The 16,802-nt window shown below is 37.1% G+C and overlaps 1 protein-coding gene across 1 annotated transcript; it reads left to right on the top strand.

Annotated features, from left to right (window-relative positions):
• The first annotated feature begins 482 nt into the window (after window positions 1–482).
• Window positions 483–10,833, top strand: Mmgt1 (membrane magnesium transporter 1). The gene is made up of 4 exons (XM_090327077.1): window positions 483–701; window positions 3,749–3,801; window positions 7,620–7,723; window positions 9,784–10,833. The coding sequence occupies exons 1-4, from the start codon at window positions 623–625 to the stop codon at window positions 9,941–9,943; spliced, it is 396 nt and encodes a 131-aa protein (XP_090183203.1). The 5' UTR covers window positions 483–622; the 3' UTR covers window positions 9,944–10,833.
• Window positions 10,834–16,802: the final 5,969 nt, after the last annotated feature.

The following is a 16,802-nucleotide window of genomic DNA, read 5'->3' as shown; positions in this document are numbered from 1 at the left end:
TCTATTTCGTGTCAATGTTCCAGACTTTAACCACTAGGATGAAGTTCTCCCTCCATCTACCTTTACGCTTTAATATCCTTGTTTCCTCCCGCAGTGGAAGATCCCTGACAGCGGAAGCACAGGGAAGACATTACAGAAAATAAAAGACAACTGAAAGTAAAACCAATCAACTAACCTAAAATTAATATTAGTAATAATAATAACCGGTTAGGAAATCTAACCGGAGACCCCCAATCTTACTTAGACCACTTCTTCCAGCAACCCCTGGACTCCGCCCCTAGACTCTCGGCAAGCCACGCCCCTTCTGCTCTTCTCCTACGCGTCGCTATCGATCCGCTTCGCTTGCTCCTTTAAGCCACCCGTTTAGCTCCACCCTTCGAAGAGAGGATTGGTGCGCGCAGACTGAGATCATTGCGGACCTTTTTCCGTGTAGTCTTTACCTTCTTACCTCGCTTCCGCCTTCTACTGGCTCTACGGTTTTTTTTTCCTTAGCGCCAACTAACTTCGCGCGCCCAGGGATTCAGCGACGTCATCTTACTGCGCCGTGCAGACACCTGCCTGTGAATAAAGGAACAGCTCAGTCTCCTTTTTCTGTTGGTGGGGCTGCTGTTCTTTAACAAGTATGGCGCCGTCTCTGTGGAAGGGGCTAGTAGGCATCGGCCTCTTTGCTCTCGCCCACGCTGCCTTTTCCGCTGCTCAGCGTAAGTGCCTGGAGGACTGGAAGCGCTCTTGTATGGGACTCTGGGAGAGTGTGTGGGCGCTCCCTTAAGGGACTGTCGGAACCAGTGCCCAGGGATCCTTCACTTGAGACTTTATGGTTTGGGGTGATTGAGAAAAGCAGTAGAGGGGGCGCGTTGGAGGAAGGTTTGGCATTTGCCAGGTGTGGGGCACCCGAGATTGCAGAAATAATTGGCTGTCGGTGTTTGGGACAGACTTCAATATCGGAGTCTCTCTGAGAATCCGGGACAGAGGATGTCATCGATTAGGCAAAATGTGGGATGACAATTTTGAAGGTCTCTTGCCTGATGACAATTCGGAAGATAACATCTTGTGCATTTCTAGGCTCGCCTGGAGACAGGTGACTGATTGCTTCCAACAGGAATGTGATAGGGGGAAAGATCACTGAATGGGGAATCTAAAGCCTGGTTGTTAAATATTTGCTCAGTCGCCAAATCTGTGTAACTTTGGGCAAAAGATATGTGCTACATCGCATCATAAAATTCAGTCTTGGGTCATTGATTGAAGTTGCTCTGTTCTTAGGTTTTAGTGCTGTTTACTTGGTGTACAGTGATGCCATGCCAAGAGTAATAAGCTACTGCAGAAACAAGTGAATCAAGAAATAATCACAATACAATGGTATAGATGTTCTGTTCAAAGTATGTAAGGATACATAGGGTACAGTTATTTGGGACAAACGGGGTTAAGAAAAGCATCCTCGAGCTTTGCTGCTCTAAGTGGTCAATAGATCAGCATCTGGTTATCACCTGGGACTGTATTGGAAGACACTTAGGCCCCACTTCAAAACCACTGAATCAGAAACTATTATAATAAGATCCCCAGCTGATTTGCATGCACACTAGTTTTCAAAGGACTGCCCTAGAGGAGATTAGGATACACTGGAGTAATCTGTTTTTCTGCAATGAACTTCTACTATACAATGATACAGTCATAGACCAAGGAAGGTCTTTGAGATCACTGAAATCCATCTCCTTCATTTCACACTAGTTTAATGTAGTATTAGGGTTTTGTTGGTTTATTTTTTACATGTCTTTTTGCCAGTCCTAGGGTTTGAACTCAGGGCCGAGGCACTGTCCCTGGGCATCTTTTGCTCAAGGCCAGCATTCTACCACTTGAGCTACAGCACCATTTCTGGCTTTTTCTTTATCTGGTACTGGGAACACAAACCCAGAGCTTATGCATACTAGGCAAGCACTCTACCACTAAGCCACATTCCCAGCCCTTTACGTGTCCTTATATATGTAAGTTAAAACATAAGAATATGTCTCTAGACCTGCTCTTTTTTTACATACTCTTTTAAAAGTCAATTCACAATTCAAAAACCATTTGTATATTTTAAATCCATAGCATGTTAAATTAGGAATTATACCGGTTCATCTACAATTATTATTAGTACTTTTTTGTTTCAAGTGATGAGAATGTCTTGTGGATTTTTCACTATAGTGAGACCTCTTTCTGATGCTCATTGGCAAGGGACTAATTTTGTCTTTGATACTAATTGTTTCATGTCAGATTGTAGCATTAGTGTAGCATGGTGTTGTATAGTGGTCATCTTTTTTTTTTCCTGGTCCTGGGGTTTGAACTCAGGGCCTGGACACTGTCGCCGAGCCTCTCTGTGCTCAAGACTGCAGCATACCCCTGGAAGCCACAGTGCCATTTCTGGCTTTTTCTGTTTATATGGTGCTGAGGAATGGAACCCAGGGCTTCATGCATGCTAGGCAAGCACTCTACCATTAAGCCACATTCCAATTCGTGCTCATCATCTCTTTTGTTAACCAGTCCTGGAGCTTGAACTCAGAGCCTGGGCATTGTTCTTGGACGCTTTTTTGCTCAAGGCTAGCACTTGAGCCACAGTGCCATGTCCAGCCTTTTCTGTGTATGAGGAATTGAACCCAGGGCTTTGTGCATGCTAGGCAAGCACTCTAACACTAGGACATGCTCCCAGCCCCCTGCTCATCTTTTTAATGACCTTTGTTATAGTAGTGCACTGATCATGTAGTAACTTGTTTAATTCACACATTATTACCATTTTACTACAGTAGAAGTTCAGGTGAGGAAAGGATACCTGTTTCTTTGATTTTAAGACATATGCCTCCTCTCTTATTCAGATATTTTAACATTCTAAAATTGAAAGATTATTGTTAGTCACTGAGATAAATATTTTGAATGAGATTCAGTAACTTACAGTAAATTGAAGAATTGGCTTTAGGTTTATTTGCCAGCTTCCATATTCTGGTCCTTTATCTCTTCTAGCCTCCTGAAGTTAAGATGAAAATACAGTTATAATTAAATAATAAAAATAAAAAAACTAAAATTGATATCCTAGATTCCACCACTACCCCAAGATGTTATCCCATGCCACTGTTATTCTAATTTCATACTGTGATGGCGGTGCTATTCAGAATCGAACATTTCTGTATGCTTATTAATTTTTAAAGAGTTGTAATTCCTTTGGCCACGCTGTGAAAGAGTTTCAAGGTTATTAGTCTTTCTGTACTCTTTTTTTCCCCATCCTAGGGCTTGAATTCAGGGCCTGAGTACTATCCCTGAGCTTTGGTGCTCAAGACTAGCTCCCTACCATTTCAGTCATTGAGTCATAGAACCACTTATGGCTTTTTCTGAGTAGTTTATTGGATATGAGTCTCCTGACTTTCCGGCCCATATTGGCTTCAAACCATTCTCCTCAGATCTCAGCTTCCTGAGTAGCTAGAATTCCAGACATGAGCCACTAGCACCCTGCTTGTACTGATATATTTTATTCATTGCTATTTCTACTACTTTTATACTTGCCCATCTATGTTAACTCTTACCCTGATAACAAATCAGGTTATGATGAGAATACAATTGTTTATAAAGACTGCCTTAGAAGGTAGAGGTTTTGAGGAATCTGGGATTAACATTACTTCATGTAGCGTACAAGTTCACTGCTTGTTTGGTAAATTGGTTTGCTTGCACTTTAAGAAAGGAAAATGGACTAAAATTTCCTTAATGTTATGCTTCTGGTTTATAGATCGTTCTTATATGCGATTAACAGAAAAGGAAGATGAATCACTGCCTATAGATGTAAGTTGGTCATTTATATTTCATTAAAATATTCTTAAGTAGTCATTTTGAGTATGGTAATTCTTTTAATGTTTTTCTCAACATTTTTCAAATATAAGATAATATCTGTTCTCTATTTGTCATCACTTTGTAAAGCCTAATGATTTTTGAAATCTTAAAAATATTGTTTGATTTCTATAACTGTTGAAAATCTTTCTAGTCATTCCTCTGTCCAAAGTAAAAGATGGAATTAAAAGGCTATTTTTTTACTTCATTTTTAGAAAACTTCCTTTTTTTTGGCCAATCGTGGCACTTTAACTCTGGGCCTGGGCGCTATCCCTGAGCTCTTCAGCTCAAGGCTATCACCCTACCCCTTGTCTTGGGCTTTGTCCCTGAGCTTTTCAGCTCTATGCTACCACCCTGCCCCTGGAGCCACAGCCCCATTTCCAGTTTTCTTGTGGTTAATTGGAGATAAGAATCTCATGGTCTTTAGTGCCTAGGCTGGCTGGGAACTTTGATCCTCAGATCTCAGATTCCTGAGTAGGTAGGATTGCAGGCTTGAGCCACCATACCTAGCTCCATTTTTTGTTGTTGTTGAGGGATACAGTTGAAAACAAGTGAAGCAAGTAGCACATTGTTTATGTTTACAAATAAGTGATAATAAAAGCTAAAAAATACTGAAGTTAATATGTGGCTATTAAATCCAAAGACTACAAGAGCGAGGACTCAATAACTGCATACCCAATGCTATGGACATGGTAATGGAAATATAAACATAACTATATAGACATAAAAACCTATGACTCTATAGAAATAATGTTTTATTTCATAAATTAATATGTTTCTATGACATACAAACCCTTAACCTAATTTTGATTAAGTTCTAAATACTAAGTCCCAGTGATTGTAAATAGAGATTGCCTTCTTGAACACTTGTTTGTTAAACTTGTCATTTAAAATATGATGTAAAAATGAACGTTAATAAATTCTTTAATAAAAAGTACTGAAGTATTTTTAAAGCTAAAAGAATTGCTATCTACTAGAATTTTATCTAGAATTATTATTTTTTTTCTTTTTTCTATATTTATTTTTGTCAGTCAGGGGGCTAAAACTCAAGGCCTGGACATTGTCCCTGATATCTTTTTGGTCAAGGCCAACACTGTGCCTCTTTAAGTCACAGTGCCACTTCAGTTTTCTGGTGTTTACTTAGAGGTAAGAGTCTCATGGATTTTCCTGCCTGGGCTGGTTTTGAACTGCAATTGTCATATCTCAGCTTACTAAGTAACTAGGATTAAAGGCATGAGCCACTGGCACCCAGCTTGTCTTTGAACTTTAAAAAATAGCACATTTTTAGTAGTAAGTATAAAAATGAAAATGACTACACAAAATTAAAATATTAATAACAGAACTGATCCTAATTCTTGGCAAATTAACTTCTGCTTGTGGTAGTTTGAAGTATATCAATAGTTAATAGTTTTTACTATTCAGAAATACTATGTTTATACATATATATATATATATACCTAACCCAAACAGGTTTTTTTAAAAAAATTATTAAGCATGTGTATATATAGACAGAATGAGCTTGTGACAAATTTTAATTCAGTTTATAATTAAGGATGTGGTAGATGTTGCTAAAAAACTAAGTTTACTGTTACCTTGTCTTTGTGGTAAACACACATGAATACTTACATACACTGTTTATTTTAAATAACTTTTATGTGATTACAAATTTTAAATTGTTTTTTCCAGTCCTGGTGCTTGAACTCAGAGCCTGGGCGCAGTCCTTGAACCTCTTTGTGCTCAAGATTAGCACTCTACAACTTGGTCCACAGCACCACTTTCATCTTTTTCTGAGTAGTTTACTGCAGTCTCCTGGGCTGGATTTGAACTGCATTCCTCAGATTTCAGCCACCTGAGTAGTTAGGATTATAGGCATGAGCCACTAGTGCTCAGTTTACAAACTGAAAATTTTTTGGGGGGGGGGCGGGGCTTGAACTGGCCTGGGTGCTGTCCCTGAGCTCTTCAGCTCAAGGCTACCAACCTACCCTGAGTCTGGGCATTGTCCCTGAACTCTTCAGATCAAGGCTACCTTCCTACCTTTGAGCCAAGCCCCACTTCTCCTTACTACCCTTGAGCCAAGCCCCACTTCCCATTTTCTAAAGGTTAATTGGAGATAAGAGTCTCAGGTCCTTTTGTGCCCGGACTGGCTTTGAACCTTGATCCTCAGATCTCAGCCTCTTCAGTAGCTAGGATTACAGGCGTGAGCCACCATGCCCCGATGAAAATTTTTTAAAGTTTAGAAAATCACAATCTAGAAGATATGCCTTAATCCTCTGTTAATTGAAAACATTTGACATAGTTGGTTGCACAACATCTTTGGCAAGGTTAATATTACCCAATACATCTGAACATTGTGCATTTATTGATTCCCCTCCTATCTAGTAGGAGATACAAAAGAATATTGATACTGCTGTTATAAAAACAACATGTAACAAGAATCAGATCCAGCATCAGTAGAATAGATAGATAACTTTTGTTTTACTTTGTTCTGTTTTGTTTTGCTCTTGGCTTTGTACTCAGCGACTAGGCTCTTTATCTGCTCATTTTTGCTCAAAGGTAGTACTCTACTATTTGAACCATAGCTCCACTTCCAGCTCTTTGGTGGTTAATTGGAGACAAGCATCTCACAGACTTTCCTTTCCAGGCTGGCTTTGAACTGTGATTATCAGATCTCAGCTTCCTTAGTAACTAAGATTACATATGCGAGCTACTTATGCTTGGCATTTTTGTTTTTATACTGGTACCAGGGATTGAATTCAGGGCCTTGAGCTCTTGCTCAAATTTTTCTCTTGATACTTGCCTACAGCCCAACTTTTCTTGCTGGTTAATTGGACATAGAGACTCACTTTTCTGAGCAAGCTGGCTTTGAAACTAAATTTTCCACGTCTCAGTCTCCTGAGTAGCTAGGTTTACAGGCATGATCCACCGGTACAGGGGATTTTTTTTGGTTATTTTTGAATGTGAACTTTTATTTTTGTATTTTCATATAATAAGAATGAACAGACTATAAATATATGCTATTTCAAGGCCAAATCTCAAACATGATTATAGTACACGTGAGTACATTTTAAACAAAGTTAAAAGGGAGTAAAAATAAATACCAATTTTAGCAGTACATGTACGGTTGGGATATTGTAAAGAAAAACAAGGAATGTATTAATGCCCAAAGGGGAACAATGATTAACTTTGAGAAGGAAGGTTAAGAATCAGAGAGAGACACTTGGGACTTGAAAGGTTCTAGGAAGCCAAGAATGGGAGGCTAGGGTAAGGCAATTATGAATTCAAGTCTAGTCTGGGTTATATAGTGAATTCTGTGCCAGCCAGGTTTACTTAGACCCTATCCTAAAAAAAAACAAATTAGTACTAGAAATATTCAATTTCTTAATCTTGATGATAGCTAAGTGCTGTCTTTTTGTTTATTTAATAATTGTACCCAAATGTTTTGTTTATTCTGTCAAAAATCATACAGGGAAAAGATCTGTAGTTGCTTCAAGAAGCAGTTACTATTTGATAATTGAGTTCTTAATAACTCGGTAGCATTCAATACTTAGTGATGTTGCTTATTTGCACATGTTGCTAAATTCACCAGAAGTATTGGTATGGTCAAGAGATTTTATTGTGCCTAAGTACAAACAAATCATTTCAAGTGAGAATTGGCTCTTTGATGAATGGCACCAAAATGGCTACTTGTTAGTGGCCACATAAGGGTAGAGGATTATAAAGTTTTGGTATATTATTTGTGTGCTATTTGATAATCTTAATCTTTATACTCACAGATAGTTCTTCAGACTCTTCTGGCCTTTGCAGTTACCTGTTATGGTATAGTTCATATTGCAGGGGAATTTAAAGACATGGATGCCACTTCAGAACTAAAAAATAAGTAAGTTTTTTCCCTTTTCAGAGACATGCAATTTCATAGAGATTTGCTTTGTTTATATAATTTACAATATGTTTTCGGGTTGCTTTTGATTTTACATTTTGATTATGGAGTTTGTATGAGTGATGAGGTAAAAATGTTGAGGCAGTGATATAATTGAATACCTAATCATTAGCATTAAACTAAGGCACTAGCTCATGTTACTTACTAGTAGTTTAAAATGATTGACTGGGTGGAAAAAAGGGATAGAAATAGATAAAGGAAAAGAAAATCCATTAAAAGTTTTAGCCATGCTCCTTTTCTCCCTATCCCTTCTCCTTTCCCTCCCTCCTTCCCTCTATCCCTTTCCTGTTCTCTCTTTCTCTCCCCTGTCTCCTCTTCTCTCTCTTTCTTCCTCTTTCCCTTTCTCCTTCTCTCTTCCTTTCCTTTATATTTTTATTCTCTTGTTACAACCCTTAATCTTTAGAAAAATTAGATGTTTTTTTTTCAATTTCCTCTGCTCTGTGGCATAAACTTTCCCCACGGAACTATCTTTGCCCACCTTTCTGATTCTGGACCTTTTTACAGTATTTACTTAAGATTCACAGTAAACTGTTGTTTTTTTTTTTTTGGTTGGTCATGGGGCTTGAACTCTGAGCCTGGATACTGTCCCTGAGCCCTTCAGCTCAAGGTTATCGCGCTACCATTTGAGCCACAGTGCCACTTCCAGGTTTTTGGTGGTTATTTGGAGATAAGAGTCTCATGAACTGGGACTGGCTTTGAATCGAGAGCCTCAGATCTCAAGCTCCTGAGTAGCTAGGATTACAGGCATGAGCCATTGGCACCTGGCACACAGTAAGCACTTATGATTTAGTGGAAACCCACTTTTATTTTACCTCATTATTATCATTTTAAATGGCACTTCAGGTCTCCTTGTTTTATGTGGGAGTATGTCTGGATGGTTAGGTAGACTGACTTTGAGATTTAAGTTTTTAACAAAGGAAGGATTCTCCTTTTGTGGGCAATAATATTTAAAACCTAACACTAAAGATTGTACATGCACTGACATGTACAATCCCTAGATTTCCCTAGATTTCTGTAGGAAGGAAGAAAGGATAATCTAGTGTCATCACTGCTTTTATAAAGTGTCTACCAAAAGTTCCAGGCAGGGGGCCAGGAAAGCCCGAAATAAAGCAGAATGTTGTCAAGTAGAGGAAAGCAGGAAAAGCCAAGAAAGCAATAAATAAAGCAGAATGGTGTCAAGAGAGGCCAAAAGGAGTTTTTTTGTTGTTGTTGTTATTGTTGTATTTGAAAGATTCTTGGAAAACATCTGGTATGATCAGATGGCTAGAATAGTAAGGACCAAATGAAAATAATCATAGGTGCAGTGTGAATACTGGCTTTAATTTTTTTATTTAAGTAGTTGTATAAAGGAGGTGTCATTTAACAAAGCAGTTTATGAATAGAATGCATCTTTACCAGTGTCACCCCTTTCAACATTTGTACCCACCCTACAACCCACTCTTTCCCGTACTTTTGTTCATTTTGTGTATATACAATGAATTCTCTACTGCATTCACCCCCTTCTGTTTCTTCCTTCATTCATCTATCCCTCTCCCCTTGGCCCTACCCCCCTCTTGCATGTACCCCCTCTTGCATGTACCCATTTTCTTGTGCTGATTTTGTTGGGCTTTGACATAGTCTTTCTGAAAGATTCTACTATTTGATCTTTGTGTAGAGTAAACTGGCTTTTGAAATAGTATTTGACATAAACTACTGTTAGATTTTCAGAGTTGATTGAAGTTGACTTGATATTTTTGTAATTATTGATGGGCATCCTGCAAGGATTGACTGAATGAAAAAGAAATCTAAGAGCATTATGCTGTCTTTCCAGGTTTATTTTCTTTCTACAGTAAAAACATATGCAGCACTGTAGGATTATCAGTTGTACTCTGATTTCATGTACTTACACTTGCTTCAAAATATAGACCATGGCAAATCCACAGTTCATTTAGAAGCCTACTTATTTTCATATAGGCTTTCATAAAGGTTTATCTAAAATTAATGCTTTTTTTCCTTTTAAGGACATTTGATACCTTAAGGAATCACCCGTCCTTTTATGTATTTAATCACCGTGGTCGAGTACTGTTCCGGCCTTCGGATACAACAAATTCTTCAAACCAAGATGCATTGTCCTCTAATACATCATTGAAGTTACGAAAACTCGAATCACTGCGCCGTTAAGATTTTTACAAATTAAATTACAGGACAGGACACAGTTGAACAGTGGAGTTTGGGGTACAAAACACTCCTCTCATCAGTATTTATATTGATTTTTTTCAGATCTGATTTTTAAAAAGTCTATGGCCCTTGTTTGTACATTAGTTATCCAGTCATTAATGAAACAAATTATCTGTGAAATGAATCTTTGATCTTTCATATAGAGAATTTTTTTCATTTAAAACGAATTGCATCTTTTGTAAAAATCACTGTTTTGAAAACATTTTCATGGAAAATAGTAGTTTTTGTGATTATTTATTTTCTTAGATTTTTTTTTCTTTTGCACTACAGTTTTTAGAAATCCTTTAGGAAATACTGTGTGACTACTGCATTTTGCAGCACAAGCAACATAAAATGGTCTTATTAAATAAACTTCCCTGATAAGACCACAATGGTAACTTTGCATCCCTAAAAAGTGGCTCTGCTTTAGCAGATACTTGACAGTTTTTACTTTATCCATGACTTCTTACCCCACTCACTCCCATATACCTTCTACTATCAGCTGTCTTGTTTGATCACTTCTGAGAGTTTGTGTGCAGTCAGAAATTTTTGTGTCAAAAATTCTGTCCTGACATTTTTACAAGCTCAACTTGTTGAAAGCTAACTGGAGTTCTCTTCCCCATTAGGTGCAAAAATGTTTAAGTTATGTAATGAAGAGTGGTTGAAGATAGAAAAACTACTTATCATTAGCAAATTTCATTAATTCAAATTCTGTTAGTTTATTTCATACTATATTAGTGAAATAGTGAAAACGAAGGAAAGTTTCCAGTAATCTAAAGGTAGACTCAAAGGAATTATATCCAAATAATTAGAACTCATATATTTAATTTTTTAGAACATTGAGGTCATTGGGGGAAATTTATTCTGACAGAATTGCATCTTCACTCTATGGTGCTGAATGTAAGGATGAGAATACAGAGTTTAATTTTTTCAAAAACAGAAATTTTGCTTCTAGGAAAATTTGGCTTGCTCTGTGAGCTAAAAAACATAGGAAACATTATTTTCTTGGTAGAGAATAGTAGTTTTTGTTGAATTACACAGGTATAAAAACATTTTTTCTTGAATTGTAAAGGTAGAAAGGGAATAACTTATGCAGGTGTCAAAATGAAATGCACTTTAGGCAAGAGTCAGAAGATACTTTTATTATATTTTATTTTTAAACATAGGATCACTGTCAGTGTGCCTTTACACCTGATGATATTTTGTCCCATTAGAAATGAATTTCTACTCTTCTATTTTATTTGGTAATTCCAAAGGTTGATATTACTTTGCCATTGATTTTTATTGTTTTGTTTTGCCAGCCCAGCCTGTGCAACTTTTGTCTCATGAGTACAAAGTTTGGAATCTGCTGATTACCTGAAATAATTTAGAAATGTGTTAAAAATGTGAAGTCAGGGGTTAAAGTGATAATAATAATGTCAAACAAAATAGTATGAGAGAAATAAGCTTATTTTATTATGCTTGTCAATTGTTTTCTTTCATGTGATCATGTGATTTGATTTGGGAGATCCCCTTGTTTCCTTCTTATTCTTTTTCTTTCCCTTCCTTCCTTCCTTCCTTCCTTCCTTCCTTCCTTCCTTCCTTCCTTCCTTCCTTCCTTCCTCCCTCCCTCCCTCCCTCCCTCCCTCCCTCCCTCTTTCTTTCTTTCTTTCTTTCTTTCTTTCTTTCTTTCTTTCTTTCTTTCTTTCTTTCTTTCTTTCTTTCTTTCTTTCTTTCTTTCTTTCATCCTGGGGCTTGAACTCAGGGCCTGGGCACTGTCCCTTAGCTTCTTTTGCTCAAGGTTATCACTCCAATACTTGAGCCACAGCACCACTTCTAGCTTTTTCTGTTTATGTGGTACTGAGGAATTGAACCCAGGGCTTACTGCATGCTAAGCAAGCACTCTACCACTAAGCTACATTCCCATCCCTCATTTTCTTCTTTTCTTAATATGTTTTCATAACATTGCTGCTGAGAAACAATTTTATTTTATTTTAGTTTTTTTTTTGTCAGTTGTAGGGCTTGAACTCTGGGTCTGGGCGCTGTTCCTGAGCTCTTCAGCTCAAGGCTACTGCTCTACCTCTTGAGCCACAGGGTCACTTCCATTTTTTTCAGGTGGTTAATTGGAGATAAGAGGCTCACGGCCTTTTGTGACCCCACTGGCTTTGAACCTCAATACTCAGATCTCAGCCTCTGAGTAGCTAGGATTACAGGTGTGACACCAGCGCCCGGCAAGAAATAATTTATATACCTTTTGATTAGACTACCCATTTAAATGGTGTTCATAAAGTTGTGTGACCGTATATGTCAAATTTAGGATTTTTTTTTCTTTTTTGCCAGTCTTGGGGCTTGAATTCAGGGCCTGGGAATTGTCCCCGAGCTGCTTTTGTTCAAAGCTAACACTCTACCACTTGAGCCACAGTGCCACTTTTGGCTTTTTCTGTTTATGTGGTACTGAGGAGTCAAACCCAGGGCTTCATGCATCTCCCACTAAGCCTCATTTCCAGCACCTAGGATAATTCCTTAACTCCCCAAAGTGTACTAACAATCACCTCTTGTTTCTTCTTGATGCCCACACCCCGCAGCCCTAGGCAATCATCCATTTTTATAGCATTTTAATATAATGAATTCAGCCATTACCAGTCTTTTGTGTCTGGTTTCTTAAATAGGATTTTTTAATAGGTTCTCATCATAAGAACTCACTGCTGTGAAAGGAAGTATTTGAGGGGATAGGGGTATAGTTCATTGGTAGAGAAATTGCATAGCATGTTTAGGGCCTTGGGTTTATCCCTAGTCCCAAAGGAAAGAACGAAAAGACCAGTCAATTTAAGCATGGAGATTTCTCAGTTAATTTTATGCTGAATAGCTTTTCCCTTATAATTAAGCATCCATAATATACTACTCCTTATAAAATTTGGGTAGTCTCTAGAGTTGATATTGAAATCTATCTTTGTAAGCTCAGTCAGGAAAATCATGCTAAAATGAAGCCAAATGATTTGGCAAATAATCAACAGCAGCTTTCAGATAGATCTACCTTTGCTAAGAGCTTGTATACGTTGAGCCAGGTGAGTGCTCCTAATTATTTTGAAAATGTAGTGAATTTGTACTGTCTTTTTCAAGTATGTACCATAGGACTAAATGTAATTTTGTTACATTGTAACAGTGCTAAATGTATTAAATATAGAATTTTATTCATAGTACTATGTGATAATTCATTATTACCCACAATAGTAAAAATATAGTGATGTGAGCTAGTTAAGTTGCAGTGAACTGTAATTTCAAAGACATTCAAAAGTATGTAACAATCAAAATTATTTAGAATACAGGAAGGCACATTTCTTAATAACCAGGGAACCAGTCAAATACTACTATAAGTTTAGGACCCAGCTGCACAAAATGCAAGTGGGTGAACTGGAAACTAGTATGCTCTGTAACTCCCTATAATTGTTTCCTAAGCATTATGGCTTATTTTTGAATGGCATGCCAGCACCTTCCTGGTTGTATGTGACCTGTTTCCATGATGTATTGAGTAGTGTTGTTTGTTGTGAGCATCAATGCCTGTAATACCGAGTTAAACGCATATTTTGGATGTTTCCTCTCCTTAAATGACCTTACCTTGTCTAATAAAGAAATAATTGTCTCATCCAGTTTTGAGCAGTGTTTTTTGTTTGTTTTTTACTTTTAATCTCCTTTCTTCTGCTTTTCTGTTTCCAGAAAAAAATGTAAGAGCTAATTTTATGAATTTTTTTTAGAATGATGCTGTTTTGGGCTGGGAGTTTGGCCTAGTGGTAGAGTGCTTGCCTGGCATGCACGAAGACACGGGTTCAATTCCTTGGTACCACATACATGGGAAAAAGCTGGAAATGGTGCTGAGGCTCGAGTGGTAGAGCTCCAGCCTTGAGAAAGTCCAAGGACAGCGCTCAGGCCCTGAGCTCAAGACCAGGATTGGCAAAAAAAAAAGTCTCATAGAATGATGCTGTTTTACTAAATTAAATGGATATTTTAATTGTATATGTAAAGTGTTAAGTCAATTTTATGTTTTTTTGTAATCAAAATGCCATTTACAAATAACCAAAGGTCTCTTAGTGGTCCTTGAGCATCACTTCTAATCATTACATCACAAATCTCTTTTATAGTAAGGCACAAATGTCAATTTATGGTGAGTAGAATATGAATTTATGGTGAATAGAATATCAAGGGGCAAATCTAAAGTTTAGTGAAAATAACAAGGGAGAGTTCTAGTTTTTAAATTGGCACTTCCTACAATGTTAAACAACCCCAATATAAACATCTACTGAGGACTATCTCAAAATAATCTTCTAATCAAGTGTTTTTTTTTAAATAAGTTGGAAGGTAAAGGATTGGATTTTTATAGAAAGACATAAAATTAAATGTTTGCCTCCTTTCAGTGGTAACCTATCTTGTATGTTCTTGTAGGAAACAAAATTTTGTTAAATAGCAAATATATACTTAAATTTTACATGAATGGAAATCAGGATATAGAGGTGCATGTGTACATATACATAAATATATATGCATATATTGAATACATGAATACATTGCTGTTTTTTGCTTCTTGCGTTTTATGAGATCCTTATCAATAAAAAAAATCTCATTGGGACTGGGATGTAGCTCAGTGGCAACGCTCTTGCCTAGCAAGTACAATGTCATGGGTTCGATCCCCAGTACCAAAAAAGAAGAGACAAAAAAAAATCATTCTTGGGCTAGGAATGTGGTTTAGTGGGAGAGTGCTTGCCTAGCATGCATGAAGCTATGGGTTTGATTCCCCAGTACCATATAAACAGAAAAAGCTGGAAGTGGCACTATTGTTCAAGTGGTAGAGCACAAGCCTTGAGCACAAAAAGGCTCAAGGATAAAGCCCAGGCCCTGAAATTTATTTATTTCTTTCTTTCTTTCTTTCTTTCTTTCTTTCTTTCTTTCTTTTTTTTTGTCATGGGGCTTGAACTCTGGGCCTGGACGCTGTCCCTGAGCTCTTCAGCTCAAGGCTAGCCCTCTACCATGTTGAGCCACAGTGCCACTTCTGGTTTTCTAGTGGTTAAATGTTGATAAGTCTCATGGACTTTAGTGTCCAGGCTGGCTTTGCACCGTGATCCTCAGATCTCAGCCTTCTGAATAGCTAGGATTACAGCTGTGAGCCACCAGCACCCAGCCTATTTTTAAAAATCTCATTCTTTTTAGCAAATGCTTTTCCAACGTGTTGTAAATGTTTAAACGGTAACATATTGTTTCAATATTTTACTGAGTCATTACAGTAAGCATACATGTAATTAGGTAATGTTTATAAAGTTGGTTACTATTATTGCTATTATAAATTTTTTTGCCAGTCCTGGGGCTTGAACTCAGGGCCTGGGCACTGTTTTTGGACACATTTGCTCAAGGCTGATGTTCTGCCACTTGAGCCATAGCGCCGCTTCTGGCTTTTTCTGATTGTGTGGTACCAAGGAATCGAACCCAGGGCTTCGTGCATGCTAGGCGAGTACATTACCACTAGACTACACTCCCAGCCCTTTAACAGAATTTTTGAATAAAAGGTTATTTTCATTTTTAGTTCAGTAACCAAATTCTTGTATAGATCTCTTGCTGCCATATATATATATATATATGTATATATATAATGTATGAGAGTGACTATTAGCATATACTCAGTGATATTGGGTGCTAAACTTTTCATTTAACTGTCTGAAAGTGAGTAATGTTTTAATGAAAAGTGAATTCATTTTAATAGATTTGTTTTTTACCAGCATCACTTCTGGCTTTTTCTGTGTATGTGTTACTGAGGAATTGAGCCCAGGGGTTCATGCATGCTAGGCAAGCGCTCTACTACTAAGCTACATTCCAAGCTATAGAATAGATTTTTATGTTTATTGTTTACTGGTATGTTCTGTGGTCATGTTCTGTTTCCAATGATTTGCCTTTTGATTTCACTATTTTTTATTAAATAATTTACTAACATTAATTTTTACATCATATTTCAAATGGCATGTTTAACAAACATGTGTTCAAGAAGGGAATCTATATACAATCACTGGCACTTAGTTTTTAGAACATACTCAAAATTAGGCTAAGGGTTTGTATATTATAGATACATATTAATTTATGAAATAAAACATTATGTGTATAGAGTCATAGGTTTTTATGTCCATGTAGTTGTGTTTATATTTCCAATACCATGTCAATAGCATTGGATATGCAAATATCGAGTCCTCGCTCTTGTACTGTTTGGATCTAATAGCCACATATTAAGCATACCATGCACCTTTTGTTCCTTTGGTCTTGACTTGTCTCACTCAACATGATCCCCACTAGATTCATCCACTTCCCTGCAAATGCCATTATTTTATCTTGTCTGTTGGTATGTAGAATTCCATTGTATATTTTATATATATATATATATATATACCACATGATTTCACCATTTTTATAAGCTAAAATTGGTTCACTGTCTTTGTTCATGATATTTTTTATATATTTTATTGTAATTAATAGAAGGGTTATATTACATTCACATAGAAGGTGCATTACTTCACATACAGGTTCATGATTTTTTTTTTATTTTTCTTTTCCAGTTTTTTTTTTTTTTTGCTAGTCCTGGGCCTTGAACTCAGGGCCTGAGCACTTACTTCCCTTGGGCTTTCTCAAGGCTAGGGCTCTACCTTTTTTTTAAAAAAAAAAAGGGTACATTTTTTTTTAAATAATGCTTGTATGCAATGCCTCATTCTTAGGTATAGTGGTTTAGTTATTTTTTAGATATAAAGTTTACATTTTTATCCTGGTGGCCTCATCACAATACTGTAGCTAGGACTACAGATGTGTTCAAGCATAT

This window comes from Megascapheus bottae, chromosome X, assembly GCF_031878675.1.
Source record: "Megascapheus bottae isolate mThoBot1 chromosome X, mThoBot2.hap1, whole genome shotgun sequence".
NCBI lineage: Eukaryota > Metazoa > Chordata > Mammalia > Rodentia > Geomyidae > Megascapheus > Megascapheus bottae.
Note: the sequence above shows the minus strand (reverse complement) of the source record. Positions and strands in the feature narration are given on the sequence as shown.